This window comes from Brachyhypopomus gauderio, unplaced genomic scaffold (assembly GCF_052324685.1).
Source record: "Brachyhypopomus gauderio isolate BG-103 unplaced genomic scaffold, BGAUD_0.2 sc46, whole genome shotgun sequence".
In the NCBI taxonomy this organism is placed as follows: domain Eukaryota; kingdom Metazoa; phylum Chordata; class Actinopteri; order Gymnotiformes; family Hypopomidae; genus Brachyhypopomus; species Brachyhypopomus gauderio.
In genome coordinates, this window is record NW_027506872.1 from 2,752,017 (window position 1) to 2,769,624 (window position 17,608).

At 41.3% G+C, this 17,608-nt stretch overlaps 2 protein-coding genes across 2 annotated transcripts; one reads left to right on the forward strand and one right to left on the reverse strand.

The window, feature by feature from the left end:
* The first annotated feature begins 10,582 nt into the window (after positions 1–10,582).
* Positions 10,583–15,913, forward strand: LOC143487051 (uncharacterized). Its single transcript, XM_076986360.1, has 5 exons — positions 10,583–13,985; positions 14,328–14,440; positions 14,761–14,921; positions 15,109–15,241; positions 15,319–15,913. The coding sequence occupies exons 1-5, from the start codon at positions 13,847–13,849 to the stop codon at positions 15,556–15,558; spliced, it is 786 nt and encodes a 261-aa protein (XP_076842475.1). The 5' UTR covers positions 10,583–13,846; the 3' UTR covers positions 15,559–15,913.
* On the reverse strand, positions 15,866–17,596 carry LOC143487050 (uncharacterized). The gene is made up of 2 exons (XM_076986359.1): positions 17,412–17,596; positions 15,866–16,789 (listed from the first exon to the last, which is right to left on the reverse strand). The coding sequence occupies exons 1-2, from the start codon at positions 17,531–17,533 to the stop codon at positions 16,003–16,005; spliced, it is 909 nt and encodes a 302-aa protein (XP_076842474.1). The 5' UTR covers positions 17,534–17,596; the 3' UTR covers positions 15,866–16,002.
* Between the last annotated feature and the right edge of the window lie 12 nt (positions 17,597–17,608).

Consider the following 17,608-nt stretch of genomic DNA (forward strand, 5'->3'; position numbering starts at 1 on the left):
CAGCAATGTGAAAGGTGCTTATTTAGCTGTGTAACTGCATAATTGAGTGTAATTGAATTGCTGCAAAAAAAGTTGGGTTTTTTTGGAGGGATAATTATGCAACGTTTCTCTGCATGGGGCATTTATATGTATACGGCTGTATGGTTAGGTGAACAACGGTGAGTTCCTTCAAGAAGATAAGGTGAACTAGCTATAGCTATCCGTCCATGCGTTGAGTAAATACAGAGGCTATAACTTAAGCACGCCAGCTGTGCTCATGCGCAGTATTGCAGAGGACCAAGCCTGCGTGTCGACGTTTCCTCTTAGCTGGACGCACATTTCTGCATGCTAGTTCTTTTTGGGGGGGGGGGGGGGGGGGGGGGGGGGGGGGGGCAGATAGAGCGATAGAGAGGTAAGAATAAAAAAAGGCAGATGCTATTTGCACCCGGGTATATGCAGCAGTATGTGTTATTTGCACCCGAGTATATGCAGCAGTGTGTGCTATTTGCACCCGGGTGTACATAGCAGTGTGTGCTATTTGCACCCGGGTATATGCAGCAGTGTGTGCTATTTGCACCCGGGTGTACATAGCAGTGTGTGCTATTTGCACCCGGGTATATGCAGCAGTGTGTGCTATTTGCACCCGGCTATACGTAGCAGTGTGTACTATTTGCACCCAACATTTTGATTTATCAAAGATTAGTACTATTCTTTTGTGTTCCATTTTACTTACAAATTATTTTACAAGAAGTGAAGATACTTTTATTTGGGGTTATGGGGTAGACCTGTTTGAATTTTGTTTTTCACTTGTGAGTCTTTTTCTTTACCATGCTTAGAATTTAAATAGCAATTTAATTATCCTAAGTCGCTTACCGCTAATGGCAGTAATCACATGGTAAATACTACATGTAATATACACTGCCAGTGATAAATAATGTTAAAACAAAATGTAACAAGTTAATATCTGTCTGTAGCACCCTGATATGTACACCACATTGTATGTGTCACGTTATGGTCCCCGACCCCTCCCTTTGGGCGTGTGTTTACGTCGTCTGCGTCAGTGGATCTCCGTGGGTGCGGTTGCGTCCTGTGATAATTCGTTTTACCTGTGGCTCGTCTCGTCATCATGTGGGGTTTATATAGTTTGTCTATTTAATGTGCGTTCGCGCAGTGTCTTGTGCTCGTCGTTGTTTGAGTCTACGTGTCTCTATATGAGTGTTAAATGTGCACTGTCTGCGCTATATGTGTAAAGACAAATAAAGTAACGTCTGTAGCGAACAGGATTCTGTGTCTCGTCCTTCACCCAGTCGCCAGCGTTACAGTATGATGTATACAAATATTCTTCCTGCCAGTACATTATCAGCCTCTTTAATTTTATTTAATTTCACAGAATGCAGAAGACAGATTTGACTTTTTAATTCATTTTTTCTGGATGGTTTGTACATTTTTTAAAGAAATAAATTGGGGTTTTTATTATTTACATCATGTTTAAATAAATTTTAATTTTGTGCATTGGATGGTAGCCCTCTTCACTCCATAATCTCAGTGCTCTCTGGAATTCCTCACAACTGTCGAAGGAGTATCCTTCACAAATGTTCTTTAGCTTTTCTTCCTTCTTGGGAGAAAACACAAATATTAGCTTATATAAAATAGTCATTACATTATAAGTCTGGCATATTGACTCTGTCATGCAAAAACCTTAATTCAAAAGGACTGTACATCTTTTGTTATACACATTCATGTCCTTTGTGTGTACTGAAACAACACAAAAATAGAGAACAAAAAGACAAAATTATATAATTTTACACAAAACTCAAAAAATAGACTGGACAAAATTGTTTTTGTAAGATAGCAATGCGACTGTCACGTAGGGCTACACCCCCCTCTCTGTCACTTCGGGTTCCTGTCCTTGTGTCTGTGTTGTTCCCTGCGTGTCTGTCTCCATGGTTTCCCCTCGTCTGACACGCCCGTGTCATCAGTGTCTTCACCTGTGTGTCTAGTTTAGTTCTGTGTATTTATAGTCCCAGTGTTTCACTTATCGGTTATTGGTTGTTTTGTTCTATTTGGTTAGTTTGTGCTCTTGTTATTCATGCTCTTTGGTCGTGTTGTGCTCTTGTTATTCATGCTCTTTGGTCGTGTTGTGCTCTTGTTATTCATGCTCTTTGGTCGTGTTGTGCTCTTGTTATTCATGCTCTTTGGTCGTGTTGTGCTCTTGTTATTCATGCTCTTTGTTCAGTGTTCTACGCTTCCTGGTCTGTGAGTTCTACTCATTTCGTTGCTCAGTCGTCTGTGTTTTCTGTAGCCTGATTTTCTAGTTTGTATGCGTTTACCCCGTGTTTGGTTTAAAGTGTTCGTTCGGTGTCTTAGTTTAATTCTTAGTATCGTCATGCCTGTTTATTTGTCAAACCTGGATGGCTCGCCCGTTATGACCCCTGCCTGTTTGAACGACTTTGATCATGATCATTCCTCTTAATAAATCTCGCTCTCCTCAGCGTTTGTGTCCGCCTCCAAGCTCTGTAGCGCCAGTTAGTGTTGCCACCTGTCCCGGTTTTCACGTCGCTGTCCCGGTTTGTCCCGGTTTTCCTTCTTTTTAATATTCGGTCCCGGCAAAAAATAAAAATCATTTAATGTCCCGGTTTTCACTAGGTTAGTTCAAACGACTATTTAGACTGTTTCTGCACACTTGAAATCTGTCTTTTTTTTCTCGCTGTGTCCATTTTACACCCCCCACCCGGTAACACTTTACGTTCGCCACTATTATGCTCCTATTAGCTCAAAAATATATCAGTGTTCGTTGGATAATAATTCTCACACTATTTCTTAAATATATATCTTAAAATGTAAAGTTAAATTGAGCAGGGTGTCTACAGGTTTGACCAAGGGAAAATTAAGACATTTTAAGACTTTTTAATACCGTTTTCCAAATAAAATTAAGACCAACTCGCAAGATCATACACGTTAAAATAAAGCACAAAAACCAACTGATTATTTACATTAATTAATCTAGCTGCTTGAAAACTTCAAATGTTAATGCACAAGACGGACAATACAAGACACAAACATTACATTTTTTTCACTGTACAGTATACACAATGAAACTTTATACAAAACAAAATTCAAACACTGACAACAGCATCATACCATACACACACACACACACACACACACACACACACACACACACACTAGGCCATTTTCCTGTTTTTCTGATCCACACTCCAGCTCATGCTCAACCCCTTTCAGTTCTGCTACTTTTTCTCTGAAACTCTTTCTAAGGATGTTTGATTTTGTGATCACTTTGGCCATCAGGGTTCCTGCTTTCCCTTCGGCTTGTTCAGCAAGTAAATTATTATTATAACTGGTTTATACTTAACCTTGAAAGTGACGTACAAATGATTTAATTCCATCTTGTTAAGGTGTATGAACCCTGCAAACATGACTTGGCTAATTGCGCTGAAGCGCGGCGCGCGCGAAGTTTTTACAAATTTCGAGAGGTGTACGACAGCGCGCGAGCCGCTCGTCAGCCGCTGCGTCGAAAATGACGTAATCGCGGTGGTTTCGCCCATGCGCGAGCGGCTTGCAATTAACCAAGTCATGTTTGCAGGGTTCATACACCGTAACAAGATGGAATTAAATCATTTGTACGTCACTTTCATGGTCCATTTCTATATATCCCAGCACATTAAACTTAAATAAGTAAAATATTTATACATATACTCGAAATAATTCGCTTTTTTATCACATTATTTAATGGTTGTTTATTTTCAAAACGCCCAATCTTAACGTATTCACGTTCTCTCATGTTTCGTCCTGGAATTACAAGAGGCTCGTATTTGTTAACGTAAAGAGAACTGTTCAGTCAGACAGATATTTGTTGTGAAATGAAGCAGTTACAATTTCAAGCATTTTTAAGTACTTTAGCCTAAATTTCAGCACTTGTCAAACTTGGAACACAAAGTAACATTAAATTGGTCAGGTAAATGTTCCTTCCCCTGTTTTGAGGAGTGTTTCTTTATACTAACACATATATCGTTTCGGACAACACTGCAACGGTCCCGCCGTTCGCGGAGGTTCACGCGCTACGGTCACTCGCGAAAGTATAAACCAGACTTGAAGGCGGCATCAGGGAACATGGTTTTAAACAATGAGTCAATTCCTTCGTTGGATCTGTATGACTGGTGACTCTTAACTGTTTTTAGCGCCCATATTACCTAAGCCTTCAAAGTATTGGTAGAGCCGCATAGCCTACAGCGTGAATGCGACGTTGAGCAGAGCTCGACTGAATGGTTCTCTTGTTGGGCAAAACGTAGATATTGCAGGCTGCTGCTGACGAGCCTCGCTGGTATCTGTGACAGCTCTGAGCCACCAAGAATATGTCGGGTCTTCCAACCATTTCTGGCTAAGTTTGCATTTCCCCATCTCTCCGAACAGACGTTAACGTACATACAGCCCGCATGAAATTATGATCCCGCCAGTCCAACAACTACCGGTGCTCGTTAAGCCCGAAATACTTGCGAGCAATATTTAAGTTCAACACACCGCTAACGGAATTATTCATCCCTAAATTTAGCTCCGCAAATTTAAGACATTGTGGTTGAAAATTTAAGACAAAATAAGACTTTTCAAGGCCTTATTTGACAAAAATGAAATTTAATACCATTTAAGACTTTTTAAGGACCCGCGGCCACCCTGATTGAGTGATGGACCTTTTATACATAACTATTAACCAAATTCTGCTTACCGTTTCCTACTGTCTCCGTTTCGGTTCCTTTGAATTTGCGCCTTTTTGCTCCCGCGCATTCATTGGTAGACATGCGCAGATGGGTTCGCTTTTTTTTTTTTTTTATTAAGGGGTGAAAATAGCCTCGCTGTGTGGCAAATGCTACTTGTACCCGGGTGCAAATAGACACTCCGAAAAAAAAAACAGTTCTGCCTTTTGTCGTTTCAGTTGTGTCGTGTTGTGTGGCAATTTTTCTTATATTTTCAGGCAGGCATATTTTATTTAAAATATTTTTGACATTTTGCACAGTGCCTGTCTGACAGTTCGATATGCACACTGACGGTGAGTTTTGTTAATGTTCTCTAACGTTTCATTAAAAAATAAATAAGTAAATAAATAAAAGCTGAGTAAAGCCAGCCTACCATGTTTATTCATCTGAGTGCTTTAGGTTTTTACTTTGAAGTGGAAAAAGTCCTGAATGAGAACGGGATCCCGTTTAAAGTGCTCTAGATAAAAAAATAAAATAAAATAAAAAAACGATTCGACTCGACTAAAGGCAAAATCTGACGAATCAGATTTGACTATGAAAATCTTTAGTTCAAGACACCTCTACTCGTAAGTAAAATATATTGTTGCTAATGTTACTGCTAAGCAAAAATCCATTATCTCAACACTTTCTAGAAGGTACTTACCCTATGATGTACGCTATAACCACTGCCTGACACAGTCGGTAGAGTATCCCCACATACATACTCCGGATCACCAGCACTTTCGCCGTTGAGTAGTCGAAGAAACATTGAGTAATAGAAACGTAACAACTTTTTGTCTCTGCAGACATTGTCTCTGCAGGTTTGAATCTGTGGCGGCTGGTGCTAAAAGTTAAAACAAACTGAACAATCAAAACTCAAAGATACTGTAATTGTACAGTCTGACCCCTCCCTTCGGGTGTGTATGTGTAGTCGCCGTATGGTTATGTCCATATAGCTATTTTTTTTAGTTGTGGTTACGTGTGCTGGTGTTCGTTTGGGGGTTCAGTCCCTGTTTGACATGCGGCAGCAGGGAGTGGCGCGTAGCGCCACTCGATTGTGGTATCTGCTTTATGTTTGGTGAACGATTCTAGCCAGTTAAGAATGTCGAATTCAATTATAGTAGGTTTAGGCTGCCCGTATAAGCGAATGAGGATGGATGGATGGATATATGGTTTAGGCTACAATTGTAAACGAAAAGCATTGTATACTAAAAGGATTTATTACATCGTGTACATGTTATTCATGCCATCAGCATAATATAAACCACCGCGTGAATACAACCAGCATCTGAAAGAAAAATGGGGATGTGCATATGTGTATTATCTCAAACAGGCCCGTCGCGATGGGGCAGGCAAACCAGGCAATTGCTTGGGGCCCCAAGCTGGCCTGGGGCCCCCAGACAACAACAGGTTAAGAATTAAATGCAGCGACAAACTGTGTGAGCCCCCCTTTACATTCTCAAAGTCATGAGCAATGACACTGTTCTCAGAATCCCCCTCAAGGGGCCCCTCCCACCAGCTGCTGAAGGCAGGCAGACACTGTCCTGGCAGACAGCCAAGTTTTAGACGCCGGCAAATATGAAACTTAACCATGAAGCGAATTTATCCATCAGGAAGCCAAAAGAGAAAACAAAAGAAGGAAGAGGAACACAAAAAAACTAGTGGTGGGCCGTTAACGGCGTTCGTTAATTTGATACTCTTATCGGGCGATATAAAAATTATCGCCGTTAATATATCTACTAAATGGGTAAGCAAACTATGATGACTTTCAACTTGACAGTTTAGCTCGGCTGTATTCCTAACCAAATTGCATAGTAGGGGCGAGAACGAGTTTTCAAACCTGTGAATTAAAAATCGTACGTGTGTTTACATGGAAGCAGCCACGAAGTCGCCAGGTTTGCTTCATGGAAAATTCATTTTTAGGAACGTAAAATATTACCGGAGCGGAGCTCGGAGCGGTCGTTTTCTGCATGGTCCTAGCGCTAGATTCGTCGCTATTTAAATATTTATTTTTAACCGTTAAAACTTCAGAGGACCAAACCGGCTTTTGAAAAAGTCCCCCCCAAATTATGTCCGTGAGATTAAATGTACTAAATGTTGGCTTACATTTCAAATATCATGTTTAGCTGAATAAACATGTTATCAACCCCTTTTAATGTACAGTATGTAGGCTTACAAATTCATGTTTAACTGAATAAACCGTTGAACACGAGTAGCCTACATTTTATTGAGTATGTTTTTTTCTTCAAGTATCAAATTTTGGAAACAGGAGATGAGCCCCTGGTCTAATGCACCCTCTGTATTAAGAAACCCTATCTCAAAAGCTGACTTTTAGTTATTACTTGGGTAGCACACATATGAGCCATTTTAATATAGATTAATCTAGATTAATTTCAAGATTTCAGTGAGATTAATCTAGATTAAAAAAATTAATCTATGCCCACCCCTAAAAAAAACACAAGACAGTGGTAAGTGATGATTTACACTGGATAAATTAGGCCTACCTGTACAAATGGTGTAATTTAGCAGCAGGTAGGCTAAAAACAATATATACGTCCCGGGTAATCCCATACTTAAATCTGCTATGTTCAGCTACAAGTAGTAAATTTGTAAAGTAGTTAGTTTGAGGTGTATATGCTGTGGTTCTTGAAGGTGGACTGCGGCCAGATATGTTTTTTTTTTTTGGCCGGAGGGGGGTTTGGGCATGAGATTTCTGGTGTGGAGGTTGGGGGGGCCCCGGTTGGTGTCTTTGCTTGGGGCCCCCAAATACCTTGAAACGGCACTGATCTCAAACAACTAAACAACAGAGCAATGAAAAGAGAGAGAGATTCTACCCACAAGCGATTATATACTGCCTAAGCTCAGTAATGCACGTGAATTTTCACTCTTGGATGCCGCCAGTGTGGCAGATAGCGCTTGAGAAAGACGCAGCTAAACTCACAACATTCATCACACCTGTAGGCAGGTACTTTTTCCACAGATTATGTTTTGGCATAGAGAGCACTCCAGAATTAGTTTTGCATTATAATGACTCTTCAGTTTGCATCAACTCTTTATTCTTTATGTCTAGATCGATATACATTATCTCATTAACGCTGTGGCGGTGCTTGTGGCGTTTATGTATAAATGGAACATCTGTAGCCGCATGTGTGTTATGTTCGTTTATGTATAAATGGACCATCTGTAGCCGCATGTGTGGTATGTTCGTTGATGTATAAATTGAGCATCTGTAGACGCATGTGTGGCGTTATTTCACAATAAATGAGCACCTTCGGAGCGTCAACACCAGCGTCTGAAATAACTACTCATTCCGGGTATGAAGCGGTACGTCTTTTTCTCAAGACTTGATCTGTACAATTACCATTTTAAATCGTCTCTAGAAGCTTTACAGGCGACTGCGGTGAGGAAAATAAATTCATGTACCTATAGGCTACTTTTTCCAGTTGTTTAGGCAAAGTAAAAATACTTTTAAAGGGCCTCCATTTTTCAAGAATTGATTTATCAATTTTTAATACTTTTTAAGACCCCGCAGACACCCTCTACAACCTCAAAATAAAAACTGATGGTGATGATATCTGAAACACGTCAACATTAGACACTTTGCTTTCGGTTTAGAAGTATTTTGTTGAAATATTTTACATTTATTTTAGTTTATTAGATTTACAAATCTTGCCTAATTGTCATATAACAAAGTTAGGGGATTCACATCACCTTGTCAGTTATGCTAGTGAAATGCCAAATTATACAATCATCATTTATATAATATTTAGCTTTGGGATTATTCAGGCTAAATTGAGGTTAATGGTTATTGTAACTCTGCTACTCCTCGACGCTGCCTTGATGCTGATTCTAAATGACCAAACGAGGTAAATGAATAGCGGTCTTTGCCTGTGGTGGTGTGACGTCATACGTCACATGATGTAGGTAAATGGCGGAGACATATCCGAGGTTATATGAAAACTGCTCAGTCACCTACTGAGAGAACGCACTGGTTTAACGGTTGAGCAGAAGGTAATGCATTGAAATATAGTGCGTACTGCTTAAATACGGCATTTCGGCAACAGAGTCTGGCCATAAATCTCACCTCTCAGGCCATCTCCTCTCTGAGACCGATCTCATCCCCAAGACCAGGATGACGACTCGCTGTCACGTGATTGCATAAGAAATTAAGCATGGCAGATCACAAGATCACATCCTCTACTATAGAAATAGTGCACTATATTGTGTCAGCTAATGGTAAATAGTACACTATTTCTGTGATAGGGAGCAATTTTGAATGCAGCAATGGGTTAGAGGATCAGCACATGTAGCATGTTTTGGAGATAAAGTTAGAGAAGCAAGATAGAGATGGTTTGGACATGTACAGAGGAGGGAGGAGAGGTATATTGGAGGGTCTTGAGGATAGAACTTCCAGGCAAGAGGAGGAGAGGTAGACCTAAGAGGAGGTTTATGGATGCAGTTTATGGATATGAGAGTGGCTGGTGTGTCAGTGGAGGACACTCAGGATAGGGCCAGATGGAGGAGTTTGATCCGCTGTGGCGACCCCTAAACAGGAATTGCTGAAAGAAGAAGAAGATACTAGTGATCACAGGGGCTGTGGTACCCTTCCCCAGTGCCAGGGGAGCAGCTGAGGATAAATGTCTTCCTCAAGGTCACTTCAGACATGACCTTTGGCCTGGGAATTGAACTCACAACCAGACACAAGGTTGGTTCCCTAACCACCAGACCATGACAGCCGCAGCAGTTACAACAACCAGGTTAACCAATGGAAATCATACAGAGTGCAGACCCGCTTTGGACAACAGCCCGACAAGTCCACAGCTGCTGTCCAACCGACGACGTGGCCGGAAGAACCGATTGGCATCCTGGCGTCTGAGGTGGCCCTATAGGGAAAGGTGGGTAGGAACGCATTACACTTAATCTGTCACATTTACTCAAGTAGCTTTTTGGACAAAATGTACTTGTAAGAGTAGTTTTAATATGAAAGACTTCTACTTTTACTTGAGTAAATATGTGCTGAGAAAAACGTGGCTTTTACTCCGTTACAATCGGATTTGCACTGCGCGCTACTCTGACTTTAGTTTTGTAAATAATTTGCCTTTTCAGTGAGAAGACTGACCAACGTCTTGTCACCTGAGTATGTGTGACTAATCAAATGAAGCCGGTCAGTCACGTGATCACATACACAAACCTCCACCAGTAGCAAGAAAGTGACAGAAAAACCTCCCCTGACCTCATACAGCCAATGTTTACATTACAAACGTGTAAAAAGGACAGTTATATAATGCGCTGTCTGTTGTGTCTGCCAAAACGTGTGGACATTTCAGCCTACAGGAACTTAATGTCAAATTTGAGGAAACACGTTGCGATAAGTTTGCCGTACGTATAATTTTGTGTAATGTTATATCTCTGAAGCATAACGTTTGTATGATGTAACTATTACATGTAACGCAGTGCAATACTAAAAACCAGTTCACACTGAGTGTACACACTAGCAAAATATGGTGATTAGGTTTGCTATAAATTGATTCAGTTGGCGTCAAGTTGTAGCTACACGTATTGGCTGACAGTCTCATCAGTTAGTGCCTTTGTGGAACACATTAATGTTACACAGGCCTAATAATTAGGAACAAACAAAAATACATATTATTTATAATAAATAATTTTTATATGTTATATTTATTTTTAATAAATTATTTTTGTTATCATTAAAAGTCATTGTTTCCAGTAATTCAATTTCCCATGATGTAATTTATTGACACGAGACAGTACTCATGGATTTACTCACTACTTGAGTAGCTTTTAAGTACTTTTTTACTTTTACTCAAGTAAATTTTTGGATGCATACTTTTACTTGAGTAAAATTTGGTTCAAGTAACAGTACTTTTACTTGAGTAAAATTGTTGAATACTCTACTCACCTCGTTGGACCACTTTGTCCGCGCGTTGGAGCCGGGCGACCTGAGGAAACGTCTGGCTAGCAAACCCAAGCACACTCGACGCTGTGGTGGACGAGGTGACTCGACAATGACTGGAATATGGCACCACAACTCCGCAACAGCCCAGCAAGCAAGCTGCTATCCTGCTGATGCTGTGGAGAGCACGGTCACAAGGTGATCCAATGTAATGCGTCATTGGATCGAAAATGAAAACCTGAGCCACCCGGGAGCCTCTAAATGTAAGGTTGGTGATAACTTTGCTAATGCGCTTATCGACACTGGGTCGTCGGTATTGTTACTCGGGCCTGATCTGTTGACTGACGATTGGGGGGGGATTCAACTGTTACACGTGGGCACGCTGGGTTGACTACAGTAACCAGTGACCGATTTGAACTAGTGGGGCACTCCAAAGTGACGTTTGACTTTGGACAGGGGCCTTGGAGCCAAGTCTTCTGGGTGGGGGATTTTAAGAACCCTTGCATCCTGAGGAGTGACTTTTTGGAACATGCAGGGGCCGTACTTTAATAGCGGGACCCTGATGCTGAATTGTTGACAAGTAAATGTGTATGAGGGTAATGCAACAGTCACACGTTTGTGCGCTTGGATTACACGCCAAGCGAAGATTAACACGCAGCCGCAGATCCGATTTGCGAGCTGTGGCTGCGTAGTAGCATGGATCTGTCTGTGGCACAGGGACAGCTACTCTGGGAGCTGTTGGAGCGTTTCAGGGGGTTGTTCGCAGCCAACAAGCGTGAATGTTCCAGAACGGGGCTCGTGTACCAGATTCACGAAATGGCTGATGCAGTCGTCATCAAACCATCAAGTAGCTCGTGGTCCACACCCATGGTCTTTGTGAAAAAGGACGACACCTCAAGATTCTGCGTGGACTACCGTTGCCTAAACGTGGTCACCAAAGTCGATTCTTACCCAATTCCCCATGTTGACAACACCCTAGAGCAGCTGGGTCCAACTGATTCTGCTTGCTAGAACTGTGCAGCAGTTACTGGCAGGACCCCTTGGCTGACTCGGCTAGAGACAAAACGGCATTCTCAATCGGCACAGGGCTGTGGCAGTTCACGGCCCTCCCGTTCGGGCTGTGTAACGCTCCGGCTATGTTTGAGTGCCTGATGGAGCGCATCCTGTCTGGAGTCCCCAAGAAAAAATGCGTTGTGTATCTAGACAATGTTTTGGTTCATGCCGCTGGTTTCGAACACCTGGAGTTGGTGTTAGGCCTCGTAAAGGAGGCAAACCTTTCCCTCAACCCGGTGAAGTGCTGCTTCCTGCAGCGTCATATCACTTTCCTCAGGCATGTAGTGAGCGGGGAGGGTATCGCGTCTGACCCCGGCAAGACAGCTGCGATCCGAGAATGGCTCATCCCCGCACGGTGTGACAAGTGCGTAGTTTCTTGGGTTTTGCATCCTATTACCAGCAGCTCGTTAAGGGCTTTGCGGACATTGCTGCCCCCACACTGCTGATACTGGTCATTGACACTAGAGGTGTGCCAAAAAATTTATTAAAATAAATGTAAATTGATTAAAATATATTTACTGTGATTCAGAATCGATCTTAAATGTCCCAAAATCGATTCTAAGTCATGGTGAAGTCTCGCGGTGTGTAATTACAAAATTACGCGCGCAGGTTCTGGGGCACACTCATGTGCGGAAAAGATTCAAAACAGATGGAGGAAAGAGATATTCAACCTGTTCGGTCTTCATTTAAGGCAAAAATATGGGTTCATTTTGGTTTTTACCGAATGCTGGGGAAGACCAAACTGGACACAATGTAGCTCGTGTGCAAGGCTTGTGTAACGCGGTGAGCACGGGAGTGTTAATATAGAGAAGGGTGAGAAATAATATAGAGAAGGGTAGACCCAAGTGCCGGCTCGCAAGATCAAGATGTTTGACACTCGTCACATGTATTAGCGAGAGGAAAACGTGCAGAAACCAAATAACAACAGTAACTAAAAAACAGCGCGGATAAATGCAACGCGAAAATGAAACCAAGGATGCCAGCAGAAGTAACTGGCAAAAAACGCAGCAGCAAAATAAAACCGTTCCCAAAAATAAAGGCAAAACGGATAGGAAGAAATACAGGATTGGGATAACGTGAGATGAGTCAGGAAGCGACGCAGGAGATAGATACTCAAATAAGTAAAGAGAAAGCATAACAGAGAGAGGTGGCGAGACCATTAAACGATAAGCAATCACAGAGAAAGCAGGACCTGGCTGTGTATGGTTATGCCGGTTTAGTCTGGGACTGACTCTGGTGCCCCTAGCAACGGCTGGGGGAACTGCATCCGAGCCAGCCCTGATAGCTCGCAAAATTAAGCTCAAGAATTTTGGTAACACAACAAAAACCATTTTATTTTACCAAAGCACTTTATTTTTGTTAATTAAATGTGAAAGACACTTAATTTTCTGTATTTGTCATTCTGTCTTGCAAAGCAGACTGTAGTAGATCATGTAGATTTTATAGACTGAAGCAGATATTTTTATAAATTAAATCGTTTTTTGAATTGAAAATCATTTAGAATCAATAATCAATTTTGAATCGAACCGTGGCCCCCAAAATCGGAATCGAATTGAATCGTGAGATAGTAAATGATTGACACCGATGCGAGTGACCATGGTCTGGGAGCTGTACAGTCCCAGGTTCAAGATGGTTCGGAGCAGAGAGGAATTACTGCATGACGCGACACAAGCTGTTGGCGGTAGAGGGCCTGAGACACTTTCGACCGTATGTGTATGGAGTGCCGTTCCTGCTGCGCACTGATCATGTGTCACTGCTGTGGCTAACCACTTGTTAAGTGTGACGACACGCATGACGTTTCAGCCGCTTCCGGGTCCAAACAAACAAGGATGGCGGAGCCTGTAAACCTGTTTACGATAACTTCGTTCTTTAGTGAGGCACCATTGAGGGTTAAAAAAGGTCTAAACTCTTTCAACTCCAATAGAGTACTAAGTGTATCTGTTCTCCCAGGTGGTATATTTAGGGGTAGAGTCCAGGCGTCCATGAAAAAGACGATTTACGAGGTTGAGGTGAGTTGAGGTGAATTGAGGTTGAGGTGTGGTGACTGAAGTGAGTATGGGTCAAATAACGTTTAATACAGGTACACGTTGAGGGTCAGGCAGTGAGGTACAGCAGCTGCGTTTGCCCAATCGGTAAAGACAAGTGCCATCATATGGCAGCCTTGTTGATTTGGGTGGAGAAAAACATGTCCCGCACCGATGTGGAATGCGTGTGGAAAAGGGCGAAGACACCGAAAACGGACGAAATTGCAGCCAAGAGAGTATCTGAGATGGCCCCATCCACATCACGAGGTTAGTAAATAATTTGCAATTGATGTCAATGTTGCATGGTTTATTAGCTTAACGCTATGCAGTTTTAAGTTGCGGTTTCCAAACCTGGTCCTGGAGGACATTCAGCCCCTCACATTCAGCCTGCTGGCAACACACCTGAACCATGTAATTTCAAAGCCATTGAATTTTGTGAGATTAACTTTTATTAATTGAATAGTTCTGATAAACTCTCACAATTTGTTAATCTATTTTAGAGCAGACTAGAGAGAGACTATAGTGTATATTGCATGTTTTAAAAATCTACAATTAAAGGTGTGTAATAAAATAAGTCATAATTACTAATGTTACTCCATTTTATTTAAGCTGGAATCAAAAGACCTGTCACACAACATGACAAGGAATGGGCCCTGGCATCTTTGTCACAGCTTGGGCGTTTTACTGGAATGGGGTGGATTTTGAGTTCTGAACCGCCTCAGGTATGACTTCTGTATTTTGTACTCCAATATGCCCTTCACATTACCAGAAACAGCACAATTGCACTACATTGAGTATTTTGACTGGGATAAAGCGATTACATATTGTTGTTTAATGTCAAGATCATGGTTTGACACATGACTTACAATACATAGAAATGTGTAAACCCATGGAAATTAGACAAGTTTGCACTTATGATTCTCTGCACCCAAAAACAATTTCACATAGAATTTCATATTTTATTTACAGGTGCTTTGTATGCACCAAAATATGTTGGCACCTAACCTAAATCTCAACACTATGTGCTTAACTTTAAATCTAGACATCTCTCCCCATCAAGACATTTGATGGGCTAGTGAGCAGCCCAGGTTATGGCCAGGCTGAGGACAAGGCTCTTTATGTGCTATCATCACTCGCCGTCACCACTGAGGAGAAGCAACAGATTGAGGGAGCTACAGTTAGGCAAGCAAAGAACCCATTATGGTAAGAAATGCAACTTAACAAAATGTATGCAAAGCATAAATTAAGTAAGCAGCTTGACAACCCGTACACATAATTTAGACATGGTTGTAATTTGTTGTCTTAATTTGTGGGACATTGTGCATGTGTGGTATTTTAACATGTAACTAATTATATATTGATTTCTTTGTTTTGTTTTTATGTATAACAGGTCAGCATATCGCAAGAAACGAATCACGGCAAGTAATTTTGGTTTGGTCTTGGCAGCAGTTCAGCGGAAATCTTACCTCCCTTCCTTATTCAAAACACTGCTTGGCCAGTACAACCTCAAAGAAGGATCTAAAGTAAGTTGTGGGTCTTCATGAATATTTCAACTTAAGTTATGTGTATCTAAGAGTAAGTGACTGTGTTTTTATTAAAGGCATGTGATTGGGGAATCCTACATGAGTCGCGGGCAAAGCAGCAGTACACAGCGGACGCTGGTGTGGTGATCCAGGAGAGGGGATTGTTCCTGTCTGACAGTGGTCTACTTGGTGGATCTCCAGATGGGACAGTGTCTGATGACTGCATCATTGAGGTGAAATGCCCATGGTCCGCCAGAACTAAGACTGTCCAGCAGGCAGCAGAGAGTAAGAGAGACTTTTTTTCTAGAGCTGGATGAAGAGACAAGTTCCCTCAAACTAAAACAAACTCACCACTATTGGCATCAGATCCAAGGCAACCTACATCTGACCAAAGCTAACTGTTGTCATCTACTTGTATGGACTCCTCTTGACCTGGTCATTCTCCCAGTGCTCAAAGACCTAACATGGGTGCTTAACATTGACATTCTCGAACATTTTTATAAGGATATTTTCCTACCACACATTCTAAGTTAATTATTCAATGCATTACAAGTGCAGATTGAGTTATAGTGAATTAGGTTGTAGCACATCACAACACTAACATGTTCCTGAATGTAAAAAAGACAAACATTTTAATCTGGTTTTACTTTTTTAATAAAGGTTTTCTGCAAAGTTGTGTAAATCATTCTTCAGTCACAATAATTGTAAACATGTTTTAATTTGCCACTGTCCTGCTAACTGATTTACATACATCAGATATTTCATTGAATTTCACGGAGAATTGGGGTTTGCAAATTTGTAAGACACACACATACTTTCAGTATCTTGTTAATATTTTTCCTGTACTGGTAAGGGATGTGGTCCAAAATGCAAAACAGTTTCAGACTCTGAATAGACCGCTCCACATGTATCCTTGCACAGGAGATATCATTGCACAAAATATCATACAGAGCACAGATGATGGTGGTAAAGATGTTAGTTACAGTTGCTGTGCTACAATTAAACCTTGTTGCAAGGTCTACATGGCCACAATTCAATTTAAGCTTCATCAAAGTAAGGAGTAACTGATCAATAAGGGGCATAATTTGGACAGTCCAATCAGAATGATACTGTAGCTCAAATCTAGAAAGAAGTGCTTCCAAAAAAAATACTGTGGCAGCATCAGGTAATCCAGTGTAGTATTGGACTTTGTTAGGATGGGAGGAAATCTGACTGAAAGAAAAGGTTTGCTTTTGTTTCTCCAACTGTTCTTTCAATTTTTTGTTCTCTTCTCTAAGCATGTCATTCTCAACCTCAAGCATGACAAGACTTGGTTGGGATGTAGTAGGGGTTTGTGGGGTTGCCATGTCAGCTGTGTGTCCTGTGTCTGTTGCATCATCACTGGAAGGGACAATCTGCTTCTTCTGCTTAGGGGGATTGCTGGGGTGGTCAGGAAAATGAAAAGCCTTTCCCTGGTTCCAAGCGAATCGCGATGGTCCAGCAGCTTTGCCATTGGGAAAGTGCCAACTACACACCCTGGAGTTGCAGTTTGGGGTGAAGTTTTCACGTCTGTAAAAGAAGAAAAAATTATCATTAATCATTAGTCACAGCTTACTTGGGTTCCTCTAACAAAGTGCTAAAGAAATAAGGACCTTATAAAATTGTGTGTGTATATATATATATATATTGCAATAAAATGTGAGAATTATGTATGGTAAGTGTACGGCAGTAATAAACTAATGGAAACGGGCTAAGCAGTAATGTATATGCATACTGAAAAAGGTAAATATAGGATGCAACAGTAGCATCAGCTGTATTTTTGCTTGGTATTTTTACGGACACTCCTGATCAGCTAACCGTTGTGTGTGTATCCATACAATATATCAAGGATATCCAAAAAGATATCCTGGTGTTGCCTTTTACGAGCTAGCTAATCTAGCTAGTGTTAGCGCCACTAGCTAAGTTAACCAGAGCTATCTTTACTTTAGCTTTACTTTAGCTGGACAATAAATAAAACAAAACAAGAACTAAAATATCTGTATGTGGCAAGAAACATTGTATTAAACCCATAGCTAGAATATCAAGCAATCCAAAAAGGGGCAAGTTGGCTTTTTTTTCTCTGTGGGGTTAGCTAGCTAGCATTAGCGCCCACGGAGGCACTGTCAAGATTTTTTTTAGAAATAGAACTTACCTTATCAACTGCACCCATTTTCTTCTCTCTTTCTCATTGCAAGGAAAGCGGTAGAAAGACAAAAGGGTCGTTGTTTTAGACTCGGATCTGTTAAAACAGCAGGGCACACAGCACTGCGGCATATTAAGGGACTCAATGCAGCGAGTGTTTGGACCCGGACGTGACGTTTCGCAAAGATGATGCGTCACAGCTTAACA

Excerpts from the sequence above, each read along its gene's own strand:
- LOC143487050 (XM_076986359.1), bottom strand. The coding sequence starts at position 17,533 with ATGCCGCAGTGCTGTGTGCCCTGCTGTTTTAACAGATCCGAGTCTAAA. Across the intron at positions 16,790-17,411 it reads AAATGGGTGCAGTTGATAAG|ACGTGAAAACTTCACCCCAA; the intron begins GTAAGTTCTATT and ends CTTCTTTTACAG.
- LOC143487051 (XM_076986360.1), top strand. The coding sequence starts at position 13,847 with ATGGCAGCCTTGTTGATTTGGGTGGAGAAAAACATGTCCCGCACCGAT. Across the intron at positions 13,986-14,327 it reads GGCCCCATCCACATCACGAG|CTGGAATCAAAAGACCTGTC; the intron begins GTTAGTAAATAA and ends ATTTTATTTAAG. Across the intron at positions 14,922-15,108 it reads CAAGCAAAGAACCCATTATG|GTCAGCATATCGCAAGAAAC; the intron begins GTAAGAAATGCA and ends TATGTATAACAG.